Raw genomic sequence first — 15,461 nt, 5'->3', positions numbered from 1 at the left:
ACGGATTCCAGGGGGCAGTGGTGCCAACACAGACGCACGTAGACCGGGGAGCACCAGGGGTACGGAGCAGAGGTGGCCCCCAGGGTTCATGGCAGGACGGAGTGAGGGACCCAGACAGGAGCCCAAGCCCCAAGGAGCACCCCCCAGGTTAAAAGTAGCAAAGGAGGACGGAAGAACGTGAGAAGTGAAAAGGTGACCAGGACTGTCAAAGGTTCCTGCAGAGCACCCCCCCACGCTGCCCCCAGACTGTGCTGAGCGGCTGCCAGGGGGACCCTTGGGATGCATGGCGGCTGGAGGCCCCCTCCCATCCCCCACCACTTGGGGGGCGACTGCTGAGGCCCCCGGGGAGGTGAGGTCACAGCCCCCCACGGTGGGACATGACCTCATCGCCTCAGGTGAGAGCTCCCTCTGCCTCTCTCAGTCTGCCTGGCCACCCCTGCCAGGGCCCCCCAGGGGCCCTCCCCAGCCCCCGCAAGCGCTGGGACCCAGGCCTCTGACCACTGGGTCTCCGCCCCTCAGGGGGCCTGTTTCCGGCTGAGTCAGCGTGGGGGGCCCGAGGCTGCGTCAGTGAGGGGAGAACTGACGTAGCCCCCCCCCAGACTGGCGGGGCCAGCCAAGGTGACTCAGGCCACCAGCCTGGGGGATGGCCTGGCCCGAGGGGGTGTGGGGGCCTGGGCCTGGGGCCAGCCTGTCGGAGGGCAGCCCCTCCACTGACAGGGGGCAGGATAGGGGAGGTGCCAGCCCCCACCCGCTGCTTCAGCCGAGGATCACAAGAATGCCCCCCCAGCCTCCTCCCTCTCTCTCAGGGATCCAGACCCCCAGCCTCCACCTCCTCCTTCCCGTCCAGGAGCCCAGCTCTCAGTTCCCTCATCCTGCAGACCCAGGTGTCGTCCAGGCGTGAAACCCTTGTTTCTTGAAAGAAAGACGGAGAGAACTTGTGGGCATGCTACAATCTGAGGAGTGCAGTCCGGAGTCCGGGTATGGGTCAGCGGCCCGCACCCAGCGCCAGCCCCAGCACCCTCCTCGGCCCCCACCTGAGGGTGTGGGAGTCACCTCCCCGCCCAGGGTAGGGGGCGGGCTGCAGGGGGCTGGTGGGTTCAGGACGGGAGGGTGGGAGTTCTCAGGACTCCTGGATCTTCCCCGAAGCTGGGGACACTCGGGCCACTTCTGTGGAGAGGCAGAGACAGACCCCAGGGAAAGACATGGTGGAGAATCACAATGACAGGAGATGACTGAGAAACAGAGACGGGACCACACTGAGGCACCAGAGAGAAAGAGACGCAAACAAGCAAAAAGTTGGGGCCCACAGAGAGAGGAGATCAGGGGCTTAGAGGCAAAGACCGGGAGACACAGAGGGGATTTGGGCGCTGAGGGGTGGTCACAGACGCGGGAGGGGGGGCGAGATGCCGCTGGGAGATGACGGGCCCCAGGGGGTCCTTGCTCATGGGCTGGCCCCCAGCTGAGGTGGAGTTGGCCGGCGTGAGGTCAGCAGGTCCGAGGCTGTGTGTGTCCGTCTGTCTGTCCCTGGGGGGTCCTGTCTGGCCTCTGGGGGGTGACGGGGCAGGCGGGCCGCAGAGGCAGCCCAAACCTGTCATTAGCGGTGAGGGCCGTGACGGTGGGCCCCCCCAGCCCCAAGCCGCGGTCCAGGGCGTGCGGCCCCACCCCCCACCCCCTCCTTGATCCCTGAGGAATCCCGGGAATTGGGAAGTGGGTCCAGATGATGTTGACACAGGAAATGGTCAGCAGCTGCCGGGCCTCAGCCCCGCAACCCCTCTGACCCCCACCCCCGGCCCCCTGCCGAGCCCCTCTGACCTGTGTCATCTCTGACGAAGGCAACCCCGGGCCCACTCAGCACCCACCAGGATGTTTACAGGAGGTGAGGAGGCCGGGAGGCAGCCTCACAGGGCTTCTGGGGAGGGGGCTCTGGACTCCTGGTCAGCTGCCCTCAGACCTCGGCCCTGCCTCCTGCACCCTCAGACTGAGTCAGGACCCCCCGGGGCCACCTCTGTCAGACCTGAGTCAGGACCCCTGGCCCCTCCTCCTCAGACCCAGGGGTCCAGGCCCCCATCCCCTCCCCACTCAGACCTGGGGGTCCAGGACCCCATGCCTCCTCCTCAGACCCGGGGTCCAGACCCCAGCTCGTCCCTTACACCCAGGGATCCAGACCCCCAGCCCCTCTTCCCTCAGGAACACAGAGGTCCAGAACCCCAGCCCCTCCCCATTCAGACTCCAGATCTGGACACGAGGACAGACCACTCCAGGGGCGATGAGCCCCATCCTCCCTGGCTGGAAGCTGAGTGCAGGTTCGGGGGAGAACTCAGGATCAGTTCCCAACCCAGTCCCCAGGTTGGCCTCCTCCCCCACCACTGGGGAACCGGACCAGAAGCCTGGGGACCCCAGTTGGGTGTGTTTCCCCGTTTTCGGATGGAGAAACTGAGACACGCTAGACGGGGCTCCTTTCCTATGACCCCCTGCCCCACCAACCAGGCCTCAGAGCTCTTGGATCCTGGGGGGCCCAGCCCTCTGGTTGGTTACACATTCCCCATTGGGGGCCTGGGTGCTCTTGGGACCAGGGGGCGCCTGAGCAGGAGCTGTGTGGCCTGACCCCCATTTTCCTCATCACCCTCCTAGGTCTGGTTGCTCGGGAGCCTCCCTAACAATGGGGCTCAGTGAGGTCCTCTGGGCCTCAGGCCCCCCACCCCTGGTTGCTAGGGAGGGCGTCCTGGTCTGAGGAGCCTTTGGGCCCCGTGGACCTTCCCCTCAGGCATCAGTTTACTAAGCAGAGGGAGGCCTTGGCAAGAGGTCTCGGGGTGCCCACTCTTGGGGTCCCCTGGTTGGCAAAGGGGAGATGATTTAGACTCCCCCTTGCTTTGCAGCCGGGTTGCTGAGGGGACTCTTCTAACACCAGGGACCCATCCCACCCTCAAGGCCCCTTCCACCTGGTTGCTAGAGAAGCAACTCCCTAGCAACCAGGAGTGACCAGGCCAGTGTGACCCCCCTTTTTTGCTTCCCCACTGCTGAGGGGGGCTCCCTAGCAACAGAACTTAGAACTTCAGGGGTCAGGCAGGGAGGTGGGCGGGGCCAAGCCGGTTGCTGGGGTGATGGCCTTCAGGGTCCCTCCCCACAGAGGCCCCAGGAGGCTGGGGAGGCAAGATGGTGGGCTCTGGGATCCCAGCTTTGGGTCTCCTCCTGCTCATGCAGGGCTCAGCAGGTGAGGGCGCTGGCGAGAGGGTCGGAGGGCGCAGCCAGGGGCCTCCTCAGCCTCCAGTCTCGCACAGGGCTCTTTCTTTCACAGACGGGAATGGAATCCAGGGATTCTTCTATCCATGGAGTGAGCAGTGGAGGACACCCGGGGTCCCTCCAGGGACAGAGAACCCTGGGACTGAGGAGGAGGGGCTGGGGGTCTGAGGGAGGAGGGCTGGGGTCTGGACCCCGGGGTCTGAGGGAGGGCTGGGGTCTGGCCCCCCGGGTCTGAGGGGGTAGGGCTGGAGTCTGGACCCCCCGGGTCTGAGGGAGGAGAGGCTGGGGCCTGGGCTCTGGCTCTGACAGAACAGGGGCTGGGGGCCCGGGCTGGAGTGGGCTCTGGGCAGGCGGCCTCGGGCCGGGCCGTGGGCTCCGTGAGGACGCTGCCCCTCGTGATGGGCCCCCAGGTTGTGAAGGAGACGTGTGGGACCGGGAGAGTTGCGGGGGCCAGGCGGCAATCGAGAACCCCAATCTCTGCCTGCGTCTCCGATGCTGCTACCGCGACGGTGTCTGCTACCACCAGCGTCCGGATGGTGCGCGGGGAGCCGGGGCCCGGGGTGGGGGCTGGCGGCGGGGAGCCCTGGGTCTCACCGCCCCCGCTCTGCGCAGAGAACATGCGGCGGAAGCACATGTGGGCGCTGGGCTGGACGTGCGGCGGCCTCCTCTTCCTCATCACCAGCATCTGCCTGTTCTGGCGAGTGGGGCTCGGGTGCGGGAGGGCGCCCCTAACCCGGGCATGGGGGCAGGGGTACGGCGCGACTGACGGTGTCCCTTCCCTGCCAGGTGGGCCAGGCGACACGACATGCTGCGGCTGCCCTGGTTCCTGAAGGGCAAGTGCAACCTGTCCAGGACGGTCTCTTTGTTGTCCAAGGGGACTCCGAGCGAAAAGAAGACGCCCTCTGTCGGCAGCATCCCCCCCGCCCCGCCCACGGAGGGGACCCAGGATGCCTCTGGGGGCACTGAGGGGGAGGGGACGGAAGGGGGCGAAGAAACGGAAGGGGGGGACGAAGATGATTAGGGGCGCCCCCTGGAGGGGCCCCTCAATACAGACGTAGCACAGAGATGCTCAGTCTCTTTTCTGAGAAGCATGAAGCAGAGGGCACGGTGCTGGGAATGTGTGTGTGTGTTTTGGGGGGGTCTTGGGCTGACGGGGGGGGGGGCGCCTGGGCTGTGATCACGGGGGATGCGAGGGGACAGGCGTTTGGAATGGGAGAGGCCCTGGGGTAAGTGCGGAAGATCTGAGCTGAGAGGTACTTGGGCTAATGGGCACCCTGAGTTGAGTGTAGGTCCCAGGCTGTGATTAGTGGGGGTCTAGACTGAGGGGGTGGGGATGAATGGGGGTGGCCTCAGCTGAGACTCCAGCTGGGCTGGGGGGGCGGATTCACGGGCAGCCGAGCCCCTCATCTGTCCTTCTGCCACTGTCTGACAGTCTCTGCTGCCCACCCGCCAGCCCATGGGATCCTGCGGCCCTTGGGTCAGCAGCAGCTTGTCCCGCTTCCCACCAACGCTGGACGACTGCAGCCCTCGGCCTTGGGACGGAAACCTTCCTGGAAGCTCCTTACGGTTGAAGACTCATCCTGCCTGGCCCCCTTCCTCCCCTCTTCCTTTCTCAGGAGACAGAGCCCACACCAGCCTACCCTCCACATGTGTTTTGTGTTTTCCCCAATAAATATCTTACAGTCTTTGTCCCTCGTCTGCCTCTCCGGGCACCCCAAACTAACCGAGGACACTGGGCTGCAGGAGGTCTGGATGGGGGGTTGGGTCTGGGCTTGAGATTCTGGCCTCCCTGCACCACTCCACCCTGCCCCTGGCTCCTGTTCCCCCTCCACAAGGGGGCGGCCTGGACAGCTGGGCTCCTAGGGCCCCTTCCCCTGCTCCAGCAGCATCCCTCCCCAGACAGACATGCAGTGCTGGGAGGCAGAGCCGTTTATCTGGGGCAGGAGAGATGGGAGACAGGCAGGCGTATCCTGGTGGCCAGGGGCTGCTGGGGGTGGCAGCGCATCTCCGTCGGGCGCTCACAGCTGGGGCCACGCGTTCATCTGCAGGAGGGAGGGTGGGGTTAGTGGCTGCCCGGGACCCCTGCATCCCAGGTCCACCACGCACGGCCAGGGGCCCCTTCCTCCTGCTTCGGCCCCTCACAACAGACTCTCATATTTGCTTATTCAGTGCTCCTCCGTTCTTCGCGGCCTGCTGTGCAGCAGCAACTGCGCCTTTAACTCAGCAGACCCCAGGGGTACAGGGTGGAGGATGAGAGGCAGGCAGAGGCAGAGAGAGGGAGAGGGAGGTTGAGGGGCCTACAGAGGGACAATGATACAGAGGGACATGGGAGATGGACTGTGACAGACACAGGGACACAGAGAGGCAGAGAGGCAGAGAGAGATGACACGGGGGAGAAATGACACGGGCTGGGGCTATGCCTCTCCACGGGTTTTGGTCCCAGAGGCAGAGAGGAGCGCTTGGAGTCCCACCCACAGTCCCTCTGTTCAAGTTCCAGTTCCTGTCTTTAGGGTGCTAGAGCCACCTCACCCTGCTCGTGATAGAGTCCTGTCTTGGGACAGACCCATTCTCCTTCTCAGAGGGGCCTAAAGTCTAATCAGCTTGGCCGCCAGTTTCTGGCAAGTGGTTCTGGCAGCAGAGGTCCACCACAGCTGGGTTAGACTTCTGGGCAAGGTAAAGTGTTTCCAGGGGGTAATGTTAACCACTGGTGGTTATTTCCGCATGGTATGTCAAATTGTGTGTCAGCTCATGCTTTGTCTATGCATACATTTGTTCATCTTCAACTGTTTCCTCATCTGAACCACAACATAGCATATGATCCGGGTGACTATTCTCGAAATTCTCTCTCTCTCACACACACAATAAGGTATATAACTAGCATCCTTCTGGTTGCAGAGGAGGAAAGTTAATTCATCACCAATAGAGAATGTCTTAGGGCATGGATTTAATTCCTTTATGGAACCCCTCATTTGGGAAACTGGTTCGGTCATCCATCCATTGCTCCACTTACCTATTCACCTACCAACCAACCCTTTCATCTGTCCTCTCATCTGTCTGCCTACCCATCCGACCCAAATCCATTCAACTACCCATCCACCTAACTGTCATCAATCAGTCCCACCATACTGGGAATTCCCTGGAGGTCCAGAGGTTAGGACTCAGCACTTTCACTGCCGTGGGCCTGCATTCAGTCCCTGGTCAGGAAGTTTAAATCCGACAAGCCACACAGTGCAGCCAAAAACAAAATTCCAAATCCCCCACCATATCCATCCATCCACCCACCCATCCATCAACCAATTCATCCATCCATCCATCCATCACTCATCTATCCATCCATTCATCCACCCACCCACCCAATCATCAGCCTCTGACTTCCTGAGTTCACTCTTAGCTGGAGAATGCTAAAAACAAAGACACCAGAGACCCAGATCTTACCCTCTAAGGTCTCCCTCTTGGGTGTGAGAGACAGTATCAGTACACACACACACACACACACACACACACACACAAACACAACACATGGCAATATAAACAATAAAAGAGGGTAACTCAGACCATGAGAAGACCCAGAAAAAGGCACTGAAATCGGAGTAGGATCGTAAAAGACATCTGGTAAACTTTCTGTGCAGCGTGAAGACTACAAGTGCGCCCCTGATGAAGGTGAAGGTGTGGACAGAGGCCAATTGGTGCGAGACATCCCAACCCTGATGGACGGGGGTGGGGGGCAGGGGTGTTATCATCACTGCAGAGAAGGCAGGAGAGTGGGGGATACACACAGAATGAGTGGCTTGGATTCAACCAGAGGGCAGCAGGGAGCCACAGCAGGTCTCTGCACTCCGGAGAGTACAACAACTAGCCCCCCGGGGCAGGACGTGGTACCTTTGGGGGACCTCAGTGTCCTCCCTGGGATGTCACGGTAATATTAGTGACCTCAGAGGCTGGTACACTGGGAGGACTGGATGGGAAATGAGAGCGGGTGTGCCTGAAGACTGGAGACACTGGGACCAATATCCCCAAATATCCAAGGAGCCAATAGTGACTCTCCAGCCCTCATGGCTGAGATGTGTGTGTGTTAGTCGTTCAAGTCATGTGCCACTCTTTGCAACCCCATGGACTGTATGTCGCCCACCAGGCTCCTCTGTCCATGAATTCTCCAGGCAGGAATACTGGAGTGGGCGGCCACGCCCTTCTCCAGGGGATCTTCCTGACCCAGGGATCGAACCAAGGTCTCCTACCCTGCAGGTACTCTTCCTCACCATTTGAGAGACCTGGAAATTCCCACGTCTGGGGACGGGCTCTCATTTGTCTCTCCCGGCCTATACCCACGCGTACTGTCTCTGGGTCTTGGTCCTCTGGTCTCTGTGCTCTTCGCTTCTCTCCCTCCCGATCTTGACCTCTATCTGTCTCTCTTCCCCGCGTGTCCCTGTCCCCTTCTCTCCACTTTCCTGTCCCTTTGACGTCTCTTCCCTCGTCCCCGCCCCGCCCCGCCTCCCCACCCCTCACCTCGGGCTCACTCGGTGCCCGCTCCCGCCGCCCCGGGCCCAGCCTCCAGCGAGGCGAGCTGCAGGCGCACGCGGCGGGAACCGGCGGCGGGCGGTGGGGGCGTGCGGGCGGCGCGGCGCGCTCCCCGGGAGCCGGGCGCGGCGCGCCGGCCGGCGGCGGAGGAAGCCGGCGCCGACCAGCGGCGGGAGAGCTTCCGCGCGAGGCGGGCGAGCGCCGAGGGCCTCAGGCCGTAGTCGCGCTCCAGCTCCTGGCGCGAGATCTCGATGTTGCCGGTGTACCAGAGGATCCAGCCGAGCAGGCTCAGGAAGACGAGTAGCGCACCCGTGTAGATAAGCAGGTCGCCGAAGTCGCGGCCGCGCACCTGCAGCTGCGCGAACACGCCGGTCAGCAGCGCCGCCATGCCCGCCACGTCCAGAGCCACGGCCAGCAGCAGCGCCATCCGACAGCGGCCCAGGCCGGACGCCAGCCCCGGCGCGCCCGCCGCCAGGGACGGTGCAGCGCTCGGCGGGGTCCCCGGCGAGGTGCACACGGCCGGCGCCGCCGCCATGGCTGGCTGGCTCTGACCCGCGGAGAGCGCGTTCCGCGTTCCGGGTGCGGTCCGGGGCGGGGTCAGGGTCCTGCGCCAGGTATGCCCAGCGCTCTCCTGGTCACCTGGGCTGGGCCGGGTGTGGAAGGGCCCGGCCCGGGGGCGCCCTGGCCCTCAGGAGCCGATGCTGGGGCCGGCTGGGCGCACAGGTTAGTGTGGCCCGAGCCCCCTGCGCCCCCAAGGAGTCTGAAGCCGCACGTAGTCCAAATTTAGGACTTTCTGATGGAGGCACCATAAGGCGCGGGGGGAGCCCTGGCATTGTTTCTCTGCCTGTCTCCCGCGCCTCCTGGGCAGTGGGCCCCGCGGTGGGGACAGGTGGGGTCAAAAAACAAGGATCAGACAAAGCCCTGGGCCCTCAGGAGGAAGCAGGGGATCGGCAGTCAGAGCGCCTTAAGGGATGGAAGTGGGCACTTATTGCCTGCCTGCCGAGGTCGCCTGTGTGGTCCGGAGAGAATGATCCCAAAGACAGAACGGTGGATCGGACTCACAGGAACTCTGTTGCCACCATCAGATTTAGAGCACGCCAAAGGAGCAAGGCAAACCCCAACGTCCCTGTTTGCTCAGATTTCTCCTGGGGCCTCGGGACTCATTAGGGGCGAAGTCCAAGGGCAAGGAGATGGACAAAGCCTCTGCCCTCGAGGAGTTCCTGGACATAATCACGAGTTGTCCTGATGGAGGTGACATAAGGCCCTGTCATTCCTTCTGTTCACTTGGGAGCCTCGCCAGGCCCTGTGCTGGCCAGGCTGCAACAGAGGTGTATCAGGCGAGGCTCCTTCCCCTTAAGGAGGACCCTGACAACAGAAAAGAAAAGATTCATAAAGTGTAACGGCCGTGAACGGTGCTGGTGGGAATGGAGCACCAGGCCGCAAGGCACAGGGAAGAGGGGGAACAGGAATGGAAGCTCTAAGGGAACCAGAGGTTTCGCAGGCAAACCTCCTCTCCTCCAACACAACTCGCCCTTAGAGGAAATCCACGTCCCCCGAGGGTGGTGGACTGCGAGAAAGTTTCGTCCAGCTTCTCTCTAGACTCACAGGGTTCAGGTGTTGGAAGAGGGGCCGGAGGAAGGCGAATTGAGAGAAGGGGCTCCCGGGGATAGCCGAAGCTTTCCGAAGGTGGCCGAATGGAGACCGAGTGTTTCCGAAGCGATCCGAAGTGGGCCGGAGGCAAGAGGACGGAAGGCGGCCCTCCTTCCGAAGGGCGTTGCCGGAGAGTTCCGAAAATGTCCGAGCGGGCTTGCTGCCTTCGTCGGGAATAGCCGACGGTCTACGAAGAAGCTGGAGGCTCTTGAAGTCCCTGGAACTGGGGTTAAATAGTGCACGCACTCACAGGTTCATTTGTCAGACAGATGTGTACTGAGCACCCATACTGTGCCAAGCATTGGGTGGCCATGTTGGAAAGAAGCCGCTGAGGAAGGGGACTTGGGGGGGTCTCTGGAGCGAGACTTGTTCGGAAATCCGACCGTGGAGTTCCTGGGACACATGAAGGCCCTCCCTAGCGGAAGGCTTCCGAAGGGCCCCGAACGGTTGGCGACTGGCTGGCGGAAATAGCCGAGCCTTGACGAGCTGCCTCGGAGGCGGGGGGAGCCGACCTCACGCGCGTGCCCAGACAGGAAGCGGAAATGCGTGTCGGTATTAAAGGCGTCGTCCCGCCCCCGGCTTGTCTCTTTCCGTCTCCGGCCGCCGCACCGAGTGGAGGTGAGTGGAGGCCTGTTCCTCCTCCCGCGTGCCTCGCTCTCGTGCCCGATTCCCGTGTTTGTGCCCCGGCCTGGTCGCTCTCACCGCGCCCCTCTCGTTCTTGGCTGCTTTCCGGCGCTGCCGCCTTAGGTCTCTGGGTTCTCATCGCCTCGCCCCTTGTAGTGAGTCTTGGCCGCCTGAGTTCAGCCCCGCCTGGCAGACTTCTAGGCGCCCTCGGCACACGTGGTGTCCCCCCTCATTCCCCGCGACTCCCCCAAAACACCTCTTCTCTGTGGTCAGGTTTCTGCCTGCTGCTCCCCTGACGGTTCCCCGCGCCCCTTTCCCCGCAGTCGCCGCCATGTCCGCGCATCTTCAGTGGATGGTCGTGCGGAACTGCTCCAGCTTCTTGATCAAGAGAAACAAGCAGACGTACAGCACCGTAAGTGGGGACCCGACACGTCGGTCGGAGGGAGGGGCCTGCACTATCGCCCCTCACGACCGCGATGCGTTCCCGTTCCCAGGAGCCGAATAACCTGAAAGCGCGCAACTCCTTCCGCTACAATGGGCTCATTCACCGCAAGACCGTGGGTGTGGAGCCGGCGGCGGACGGCAAAGGAGTCGTGGTGGTGATGAAGCGGAGATTCGGTGAGACTTTACCCTGGCTGGGCCCAGGCAACTGACCCCCATCCGGCGCAGGGGGCTGTGGCTTTTCAGTGTTGGTGCTTGTGCTGTTGAATCAATTCCTGGGCTCGGGGTGTTTGCTTGGGAGGCTGGTTCCTTTCCAAGCGAGCCTACCAGTTACACGAGCTCATCATCTGAAAAGTGGAGAAATTAATAGGACCTGAGTCAGGACTACAAAATTGCTGCTGTTTGATGATTTTTTAAGAGTAAATCCTTGAAGCACCCCAGGTGGAGGTGGGCGTTAGTCTCTCCAGAAGTGGGGAAACGAAGCAAACAGATGAGAGACCGACCGTTAGTTCCCACATGTGGGAAGTGAAGCTTCTGAAGCAGTAGTTAGATTCCAGTTGTGGCTGGAGGAGCGCAGAAGGAGGTCTCAGCATTCCACTACCCCCGCCCCCATAAACTGGCTTCCCCCACAGACTTGCTCTTTAGACTCTTTGAGGGGGGTCAAGGGGAGGAGGGGTTTCTGGATAACAGCTGAGTTAGTGTAGCACACCTTCAGCACTTGTTTTTAAACGGGCACTGGGTTTTATGAGAGAGGAACGAGTGTTTCCAGGTCCCTACTTGATTTCTCTGTGGGTTTTGACCTCTGTCCTGTTCAGTGACAGCACCAACCACAGCTGCTGCCTCGTGGTCTCAGGGACAAGGGTTAGCCTCTCTTCCCGAGAGTGCAGCCAGGGGCAGCCAGTTGCTTATGCTGTTAGGCTGCCCAGATCCCCACACTCTTAAGAACCCTGTTCTGGGGTGCTGGGTCCCCAAAACCTTGCTTTGCCTTGTTGTGTTGTTGGTGGCTCTTTCTGGGCCGTCAGAAACTGGGTTGACCTGAGGGGGTAATGTGGGCTCCCTTCTGGGGTCAGCAAAGGCTAACGTCAAACCTCCAGTGTGGTACGGGGTCCTGGGCTTCTTGGGAGCACCCAGAGGCGCAGGATGCAACCAGGACCCCATCAGCTCTGAGGCACAGTAAAGGAGGTGGGGTTTCATTTCCATCCTGCCTGGGCAGTAAAGGGCAGACTCCAGCTGTGTGCAGGTGAGGGGTGGGTGCTCAGCACACACACCCAGACGCTCACACCGCCCGCCCCCCCTGCTGCCCTTCCTCCTCCAGTCCCTCCTGTGGCTCCAGATCACCCCTCATTGATCAGGGCCAGGCCTCAGAGCTCTGCCTTTTGGATTCTTGTTGCCCAGACTGGTAGCTTGGGCCTGGGAGGGTGTGGACGTGAGAGGAGCAGAGCTGCTTTCTGGGGAGCACTCACTACCTGGCCCATGCGGTGCCGAGTGCCCGCCTCGCTTGCGTTCGGACAACTGCTATGCACATATGACCTTACACGTGAGAGTCCACCTTTTGTCCGGTGAGCTGAGCAGTGTTGTCTCCGGGCTGGGGTAGGGAGGAGACACCTGTATCGGTGCAGGGCCTGGCCTGTGGTCGTCGCTGTGATTGCTCCCCAAGTGGAGCTGGGAGATGAGGCAGCCTCCCGCACTCCACACGGCCCAGCCACTCGGACTCTCTGGGTGGGATTCTGCCCTCACGACAGGTGTGGGCACCGACATTCCAGACCCTTCCTCTGACCCTTGGGGCCCCTCTTCTCCCCATTGCCCGCCAGGCCAGCGCAAGCCGGCCACTTCCTACGTGCGGACCACCATCAACAAGAACGCCCGGGCCACCCTCAGCAGCATCCGGCACATGATCCGGAAGAATAAGTACCGCCCGGATTTGCGCATGGTGAGCGGGGCTGGACCCGCGAGGCGGGCAGGGGCCCGGGGCACCTGGGCGGTGCTGCAAGGGGCGGTCCTCTCCTGACTGTGGAGCCGGACCTGCGCTCTGGGAACACAAGGTGGGGGGCACAGACTCCCAGGGAGGTGACCTGAGCCCGCCTCGCCTACAGGCCGCCATCCGCAGAGCCAGCGCCATCCTGCGCAGCCAGAAGCCCGTGATGGTAAAGAGGAAGCCGAGCCGCCCCACCAAGAGCTCCTGAGCCTCTGGCCTCCCTTCCCCAGAGCAATAAAGCTGTCAGCCGCTGCCTCCACCTGCGTCTTCTGTGCAGCCGCGAGTGCGTCCCCGCTCCCATCTGTCCCCCAGGGACTGCCAACGCCACAGGTTCCCCAGCATCCTGGGTCTGAAGGGCCAGCTCCAGGCGGGGGCCTGAGTCCGCGGCCCAGCGTCTCTGCCTGTCTGGTGCACATTCAGACACTCGGGAGACTAGGAACTGCACATGAAGTAGAGCCTAGAATCATCGCAGCGCCGCGCGCTGCCAGCGCACGCTGAAGCATCAGGATAGATGTGTGGAAGTTCCTGGTCTCCGAGTAGTGTCTCTCCTGAGGGGTGGGCATCTGGATGGAGGCTCAGCGCACCTCCTGTTCGGGTAGTTCTGTGGCCTGTAAAGGTGACGTGTGTGCTCTCTGGGACCCTGGCTGTGGACTGTTCTCTGGGGGGTGGTCTGGAAGCCCCATGAGGAGCTGTGGTGGGAAGGAGGGGTGCAGACTGACCCTGCCCTCAGCTGAGGGTCCCGGGTAGCCCACAGTCTCCAAGGGGATGCTGCAGGTGTGAACTGAGGATCTTGGGACTTACGGGTGGGCAGGGCCCACTCGTTCCTTGGCCTTAGGTTCAGGGCCAAGTGCCCATCTGGGAAAGGAGCCTGCCTTTGGGGGCACCAGGCAGCTCCTGAGTCCAGGACCCTGTGGGGCCCTGTCCCCAGCGGCAGAGGGGAAGGAAGGCAGGCTGCAACGGCCACATCCTTGCACAGCCTCTTGGCTAGGAACCCGCCTGGCCGGCCGTCTGCCTCCTGCTGCGTTGGGAGTAAGCCCTCAGGCCCTACAACCCTGACTTAACCTGCTGCCTCAGATGCCTTCCCCCGCCACGCCCCGCCCCCCTCAGCTCTCCCTGCTCGCTCTGCGGCAGAGCCTGCCTCCAGCCCTTGGCAGGCGCACAGCTCTGCTTCTAGGGTCTGTTTGCTGGGTCTGAAGTCGCTTCTGCTGCTGGCTTCCCGCTGTCTGTTAAAACCCGGATGTAGCACCGCAGCTGGGTGCCTCCCGGGCACCTTCCAGCTGTTTCTAGCCGTGTGGTCTTGGGCAAGTGCGTGCCGCTTTCTGTGCCTCTTAGAATTGAGGAGATTCATGAGTGCCTGGGGGACAGCCTACACATGGTAAGTGTGGTAATTAGCTGTCGGTACGAGATCGACCTGTGCCATGTATACGTGTGTGTACACAAAAGTATATGCACATACTCGTGGAGTGGTTGTCTTCCAGACACCCCATGAAGCAGACATCCCATCCCACCTTATAGATGGAGAAAGTGAGGCTCAGATGAATAAAGGTTCCCCACGTCACGGCTCCTGGCATGTTCCTGGTGTACCTACTGTGTGCCAGCCATCCTGTTTTCCTGAGGACCCTGCCCCAGCTCTGAGCTGGGATCAGGAGCTCCATCTTTCCTCAGCGGACACGATCTGTTCTCAACCCTGGTGGGGCAGTCTGTAGTTCCGGTGGAACTTCAGTGGCTTGACACTTGCTCAGAGCTCTCTCACGGTTCCTGTCTCACTCCATGGAGAGGCAGCCCCTGGCCGTGGCCAATCCCCCCGCTCCCCCGCCCCCGAGCTGTCACCCGGCCGCCTCTCACTGAGCCTCACTGTTCTTTGGGAGGTGCTTGCCCACACTGAGCCTTGGTCCTGGGCACACCCACCCCAGTGACTGTTTAGCCCAGCAGGTCAGAGGCATGCAGCCGTGGGTGTCCACTGTGCCGCGTGGCAGCTGATGGTCAGATGCAGGGGTCTCCTTGTCTGCCCCGGATCCCTGCTGCTGTGGGCGCTCAGCACACATGCAGTCCAGCTGGGCAGATACACATCCTGGCAAAAATGCTGGACGCCGTGACAAAGGGAAAATCTGGAAAGCAGCAAGAGAAAAGCAACTCGTGAGGGAGGGCCAGACTGACTGCTGTCTTCTCAGTGGGGACCGCGGGGCCAGGGTGGGGACAGCGGAAGACAAGTGCCCAGAGATGGGCCCCCCGCCCCCCCACAACACCCCTCTCCGTGCCAGTGGCCAAGCTGCCCGGGTGCCAGTTCTGTGCTGTGGCACTAGTCTCTCTGGGCCTCGGCTTCCCTCCGTGTTAAACGAGCTCCTTTCTTGTCTGATCCCTTGGGGCTCTGAGAAGCAGAGATCTTGGTTCTGTGTGCTGTGTTGTGTCCAGTGGTAACCTAGGAACGTTTACAGAGTTGAGTGTAGGGCACGCCCTTGGCAGCTGCCCCACGCTGGGTCACTCAGCGGTGGAAACCTGCTTCTGTCGAGGGAGAGGCTGGCCTTGATTGGACTTCCGTCTGCATGGTTACCTCAGGGCTCCACCACTCCGAGGCTGTGCACAGACCTCTCTGTGCCTATGACACGTCTACTTCAGTAGACCTTACTTCCTAGGGTTGTTGAGGTTAAATGTGCAAAGCGCTTGTGAAACGGCCTGCTGGGACAAGTCCGCAGATCTCCCTTGCATGTATGAATGGGTGCAGTTTATCTTGAGCAGATGGACTCAGAACGAACACAAATATCCTTCCTTGTCTACAGCTATTTGCACACAAAACGGTGCTCGGGTGCTTTCTGAGCACTCGGAGGACAAATCCAGGCGGTAATGCCTGCTGCTATGAGAATGTGAGCTATGTGAATACCCCTGTGCCCTCTGCTGCATTTCCTCCAGGCTGTCTCTACCCTGTCCAGGAATTTTAAAATGTTACTTTTGTTACTCTTGCAGTCATCTGCTGGAATAAAACCTACTCTTTAAAGTCTTCTGTTATGGAAATAACGTG

The 15,461-nt window shown here is 61.5% G+C and overlaps 3 protein-coding genes across 5 annotated transcripts; 2 read left to right on the top strand and 1 right to left on the bottom strand.

Annotated features, from left to right (window-relative positions):
• Positions 1,808 to 4,928, top strand: TMEM190 (transmembrane protein 190). 2 transcript variants are annotated; one of them, XM_018063071.1, is made up of 5 exons: positions 1,808 to 3,211; positions 3,296 to 3,331; positions 3,651 to 3,776; positions 3,853 to 3,937; positions 4,027 to 4,928. In XM_018063071.1, exons 1-5 carry the CDS (start codon positions 3,154 to 3,156, stop codon positions 4,259 to 4,261), a joined length of 540 nt encoding a protein of 179 aa, XP_017918560.1. In that variant the 5' UTR covers positions 1,808 to 3,153; the 3' UTR covers positions 4,262 to 4,928. The 2 variants fall into 2 exon arrangements, with proteins under 2 accessions (XP_017918560.1, XP_017918559.1); XM_018063070.1 differs by having other exon boundaries at positions 1,808 to 3,331.
• Positions 5,152 to 9,419, bottom strand: TMEM238 (transmembrane protein 238). The gene is made up of 2 exons (XM_018063073.1): positions 7,744 to 9,419; positions 5,152 to 5,282 (listed from the first exon to the last, which is right to left on the bottom strand). The coding sequence occupies exon 1, from the start codon at positions 8,288 to 8,290 to the stop codon at positions 7,751 to 7,753; it is 540 nt and encodes a 179-aa protein (XP_017918562.1). The 5' UTR covers positions 8,291 to 9,419; the 3' UTR covers positions 5,152 to 5,282; positions 7,744 to 7,750.
• Positions 9,523 to 12,704, top strand: RPL28 (ribosomal protein L28). Of its 2 annotated transcripts, none has more exons than XM_018063074.1 (5): positions 9,523 to 10,023; positions 10,353 to 10,441; positions 10,524 to 10,647; positions 12,282 to 12,400; positions 12,564 to 12,704. In XM_018063074.1, the coding sequence occupies exons 1-5, from the start codon at positions 9,948 to 9,950 to the stop codon at positions 12,651 to 12,653; spliced, it is 498 nt and encodes a 165-aa protein (XP_017918563.1). In that variant the 5' UTR covers positions 9,523 to 9,947; the 3' UTR covers positions 12,654 to 12,704. The 2 variants fall into 2 exon arrangements, with proteins under 2 accessions (XP_017918563.1, XP_017918564.1); XM_018063075.1 differs by having other exon boundaries at positions 9,940 to 10,023; positions 10,303 to 10,441.

The sequence above is a fragment of the Capra hircus genome, chromosome 18 (assembly GCF_001704415.2).
Source record: "Capra hircus breed San Clemente chromosome 18, ASM170441v1, whole genome shotgun sequence".
Lineage (NCBI taxonomy): Eukaryota > Metazoa > Chordata > Mammalia > Artiodactyla > Bovidae > Capra > Capra hircus.
This window is presented reverse-complemented; position numbering and strand designations above follow the sequence as displayed.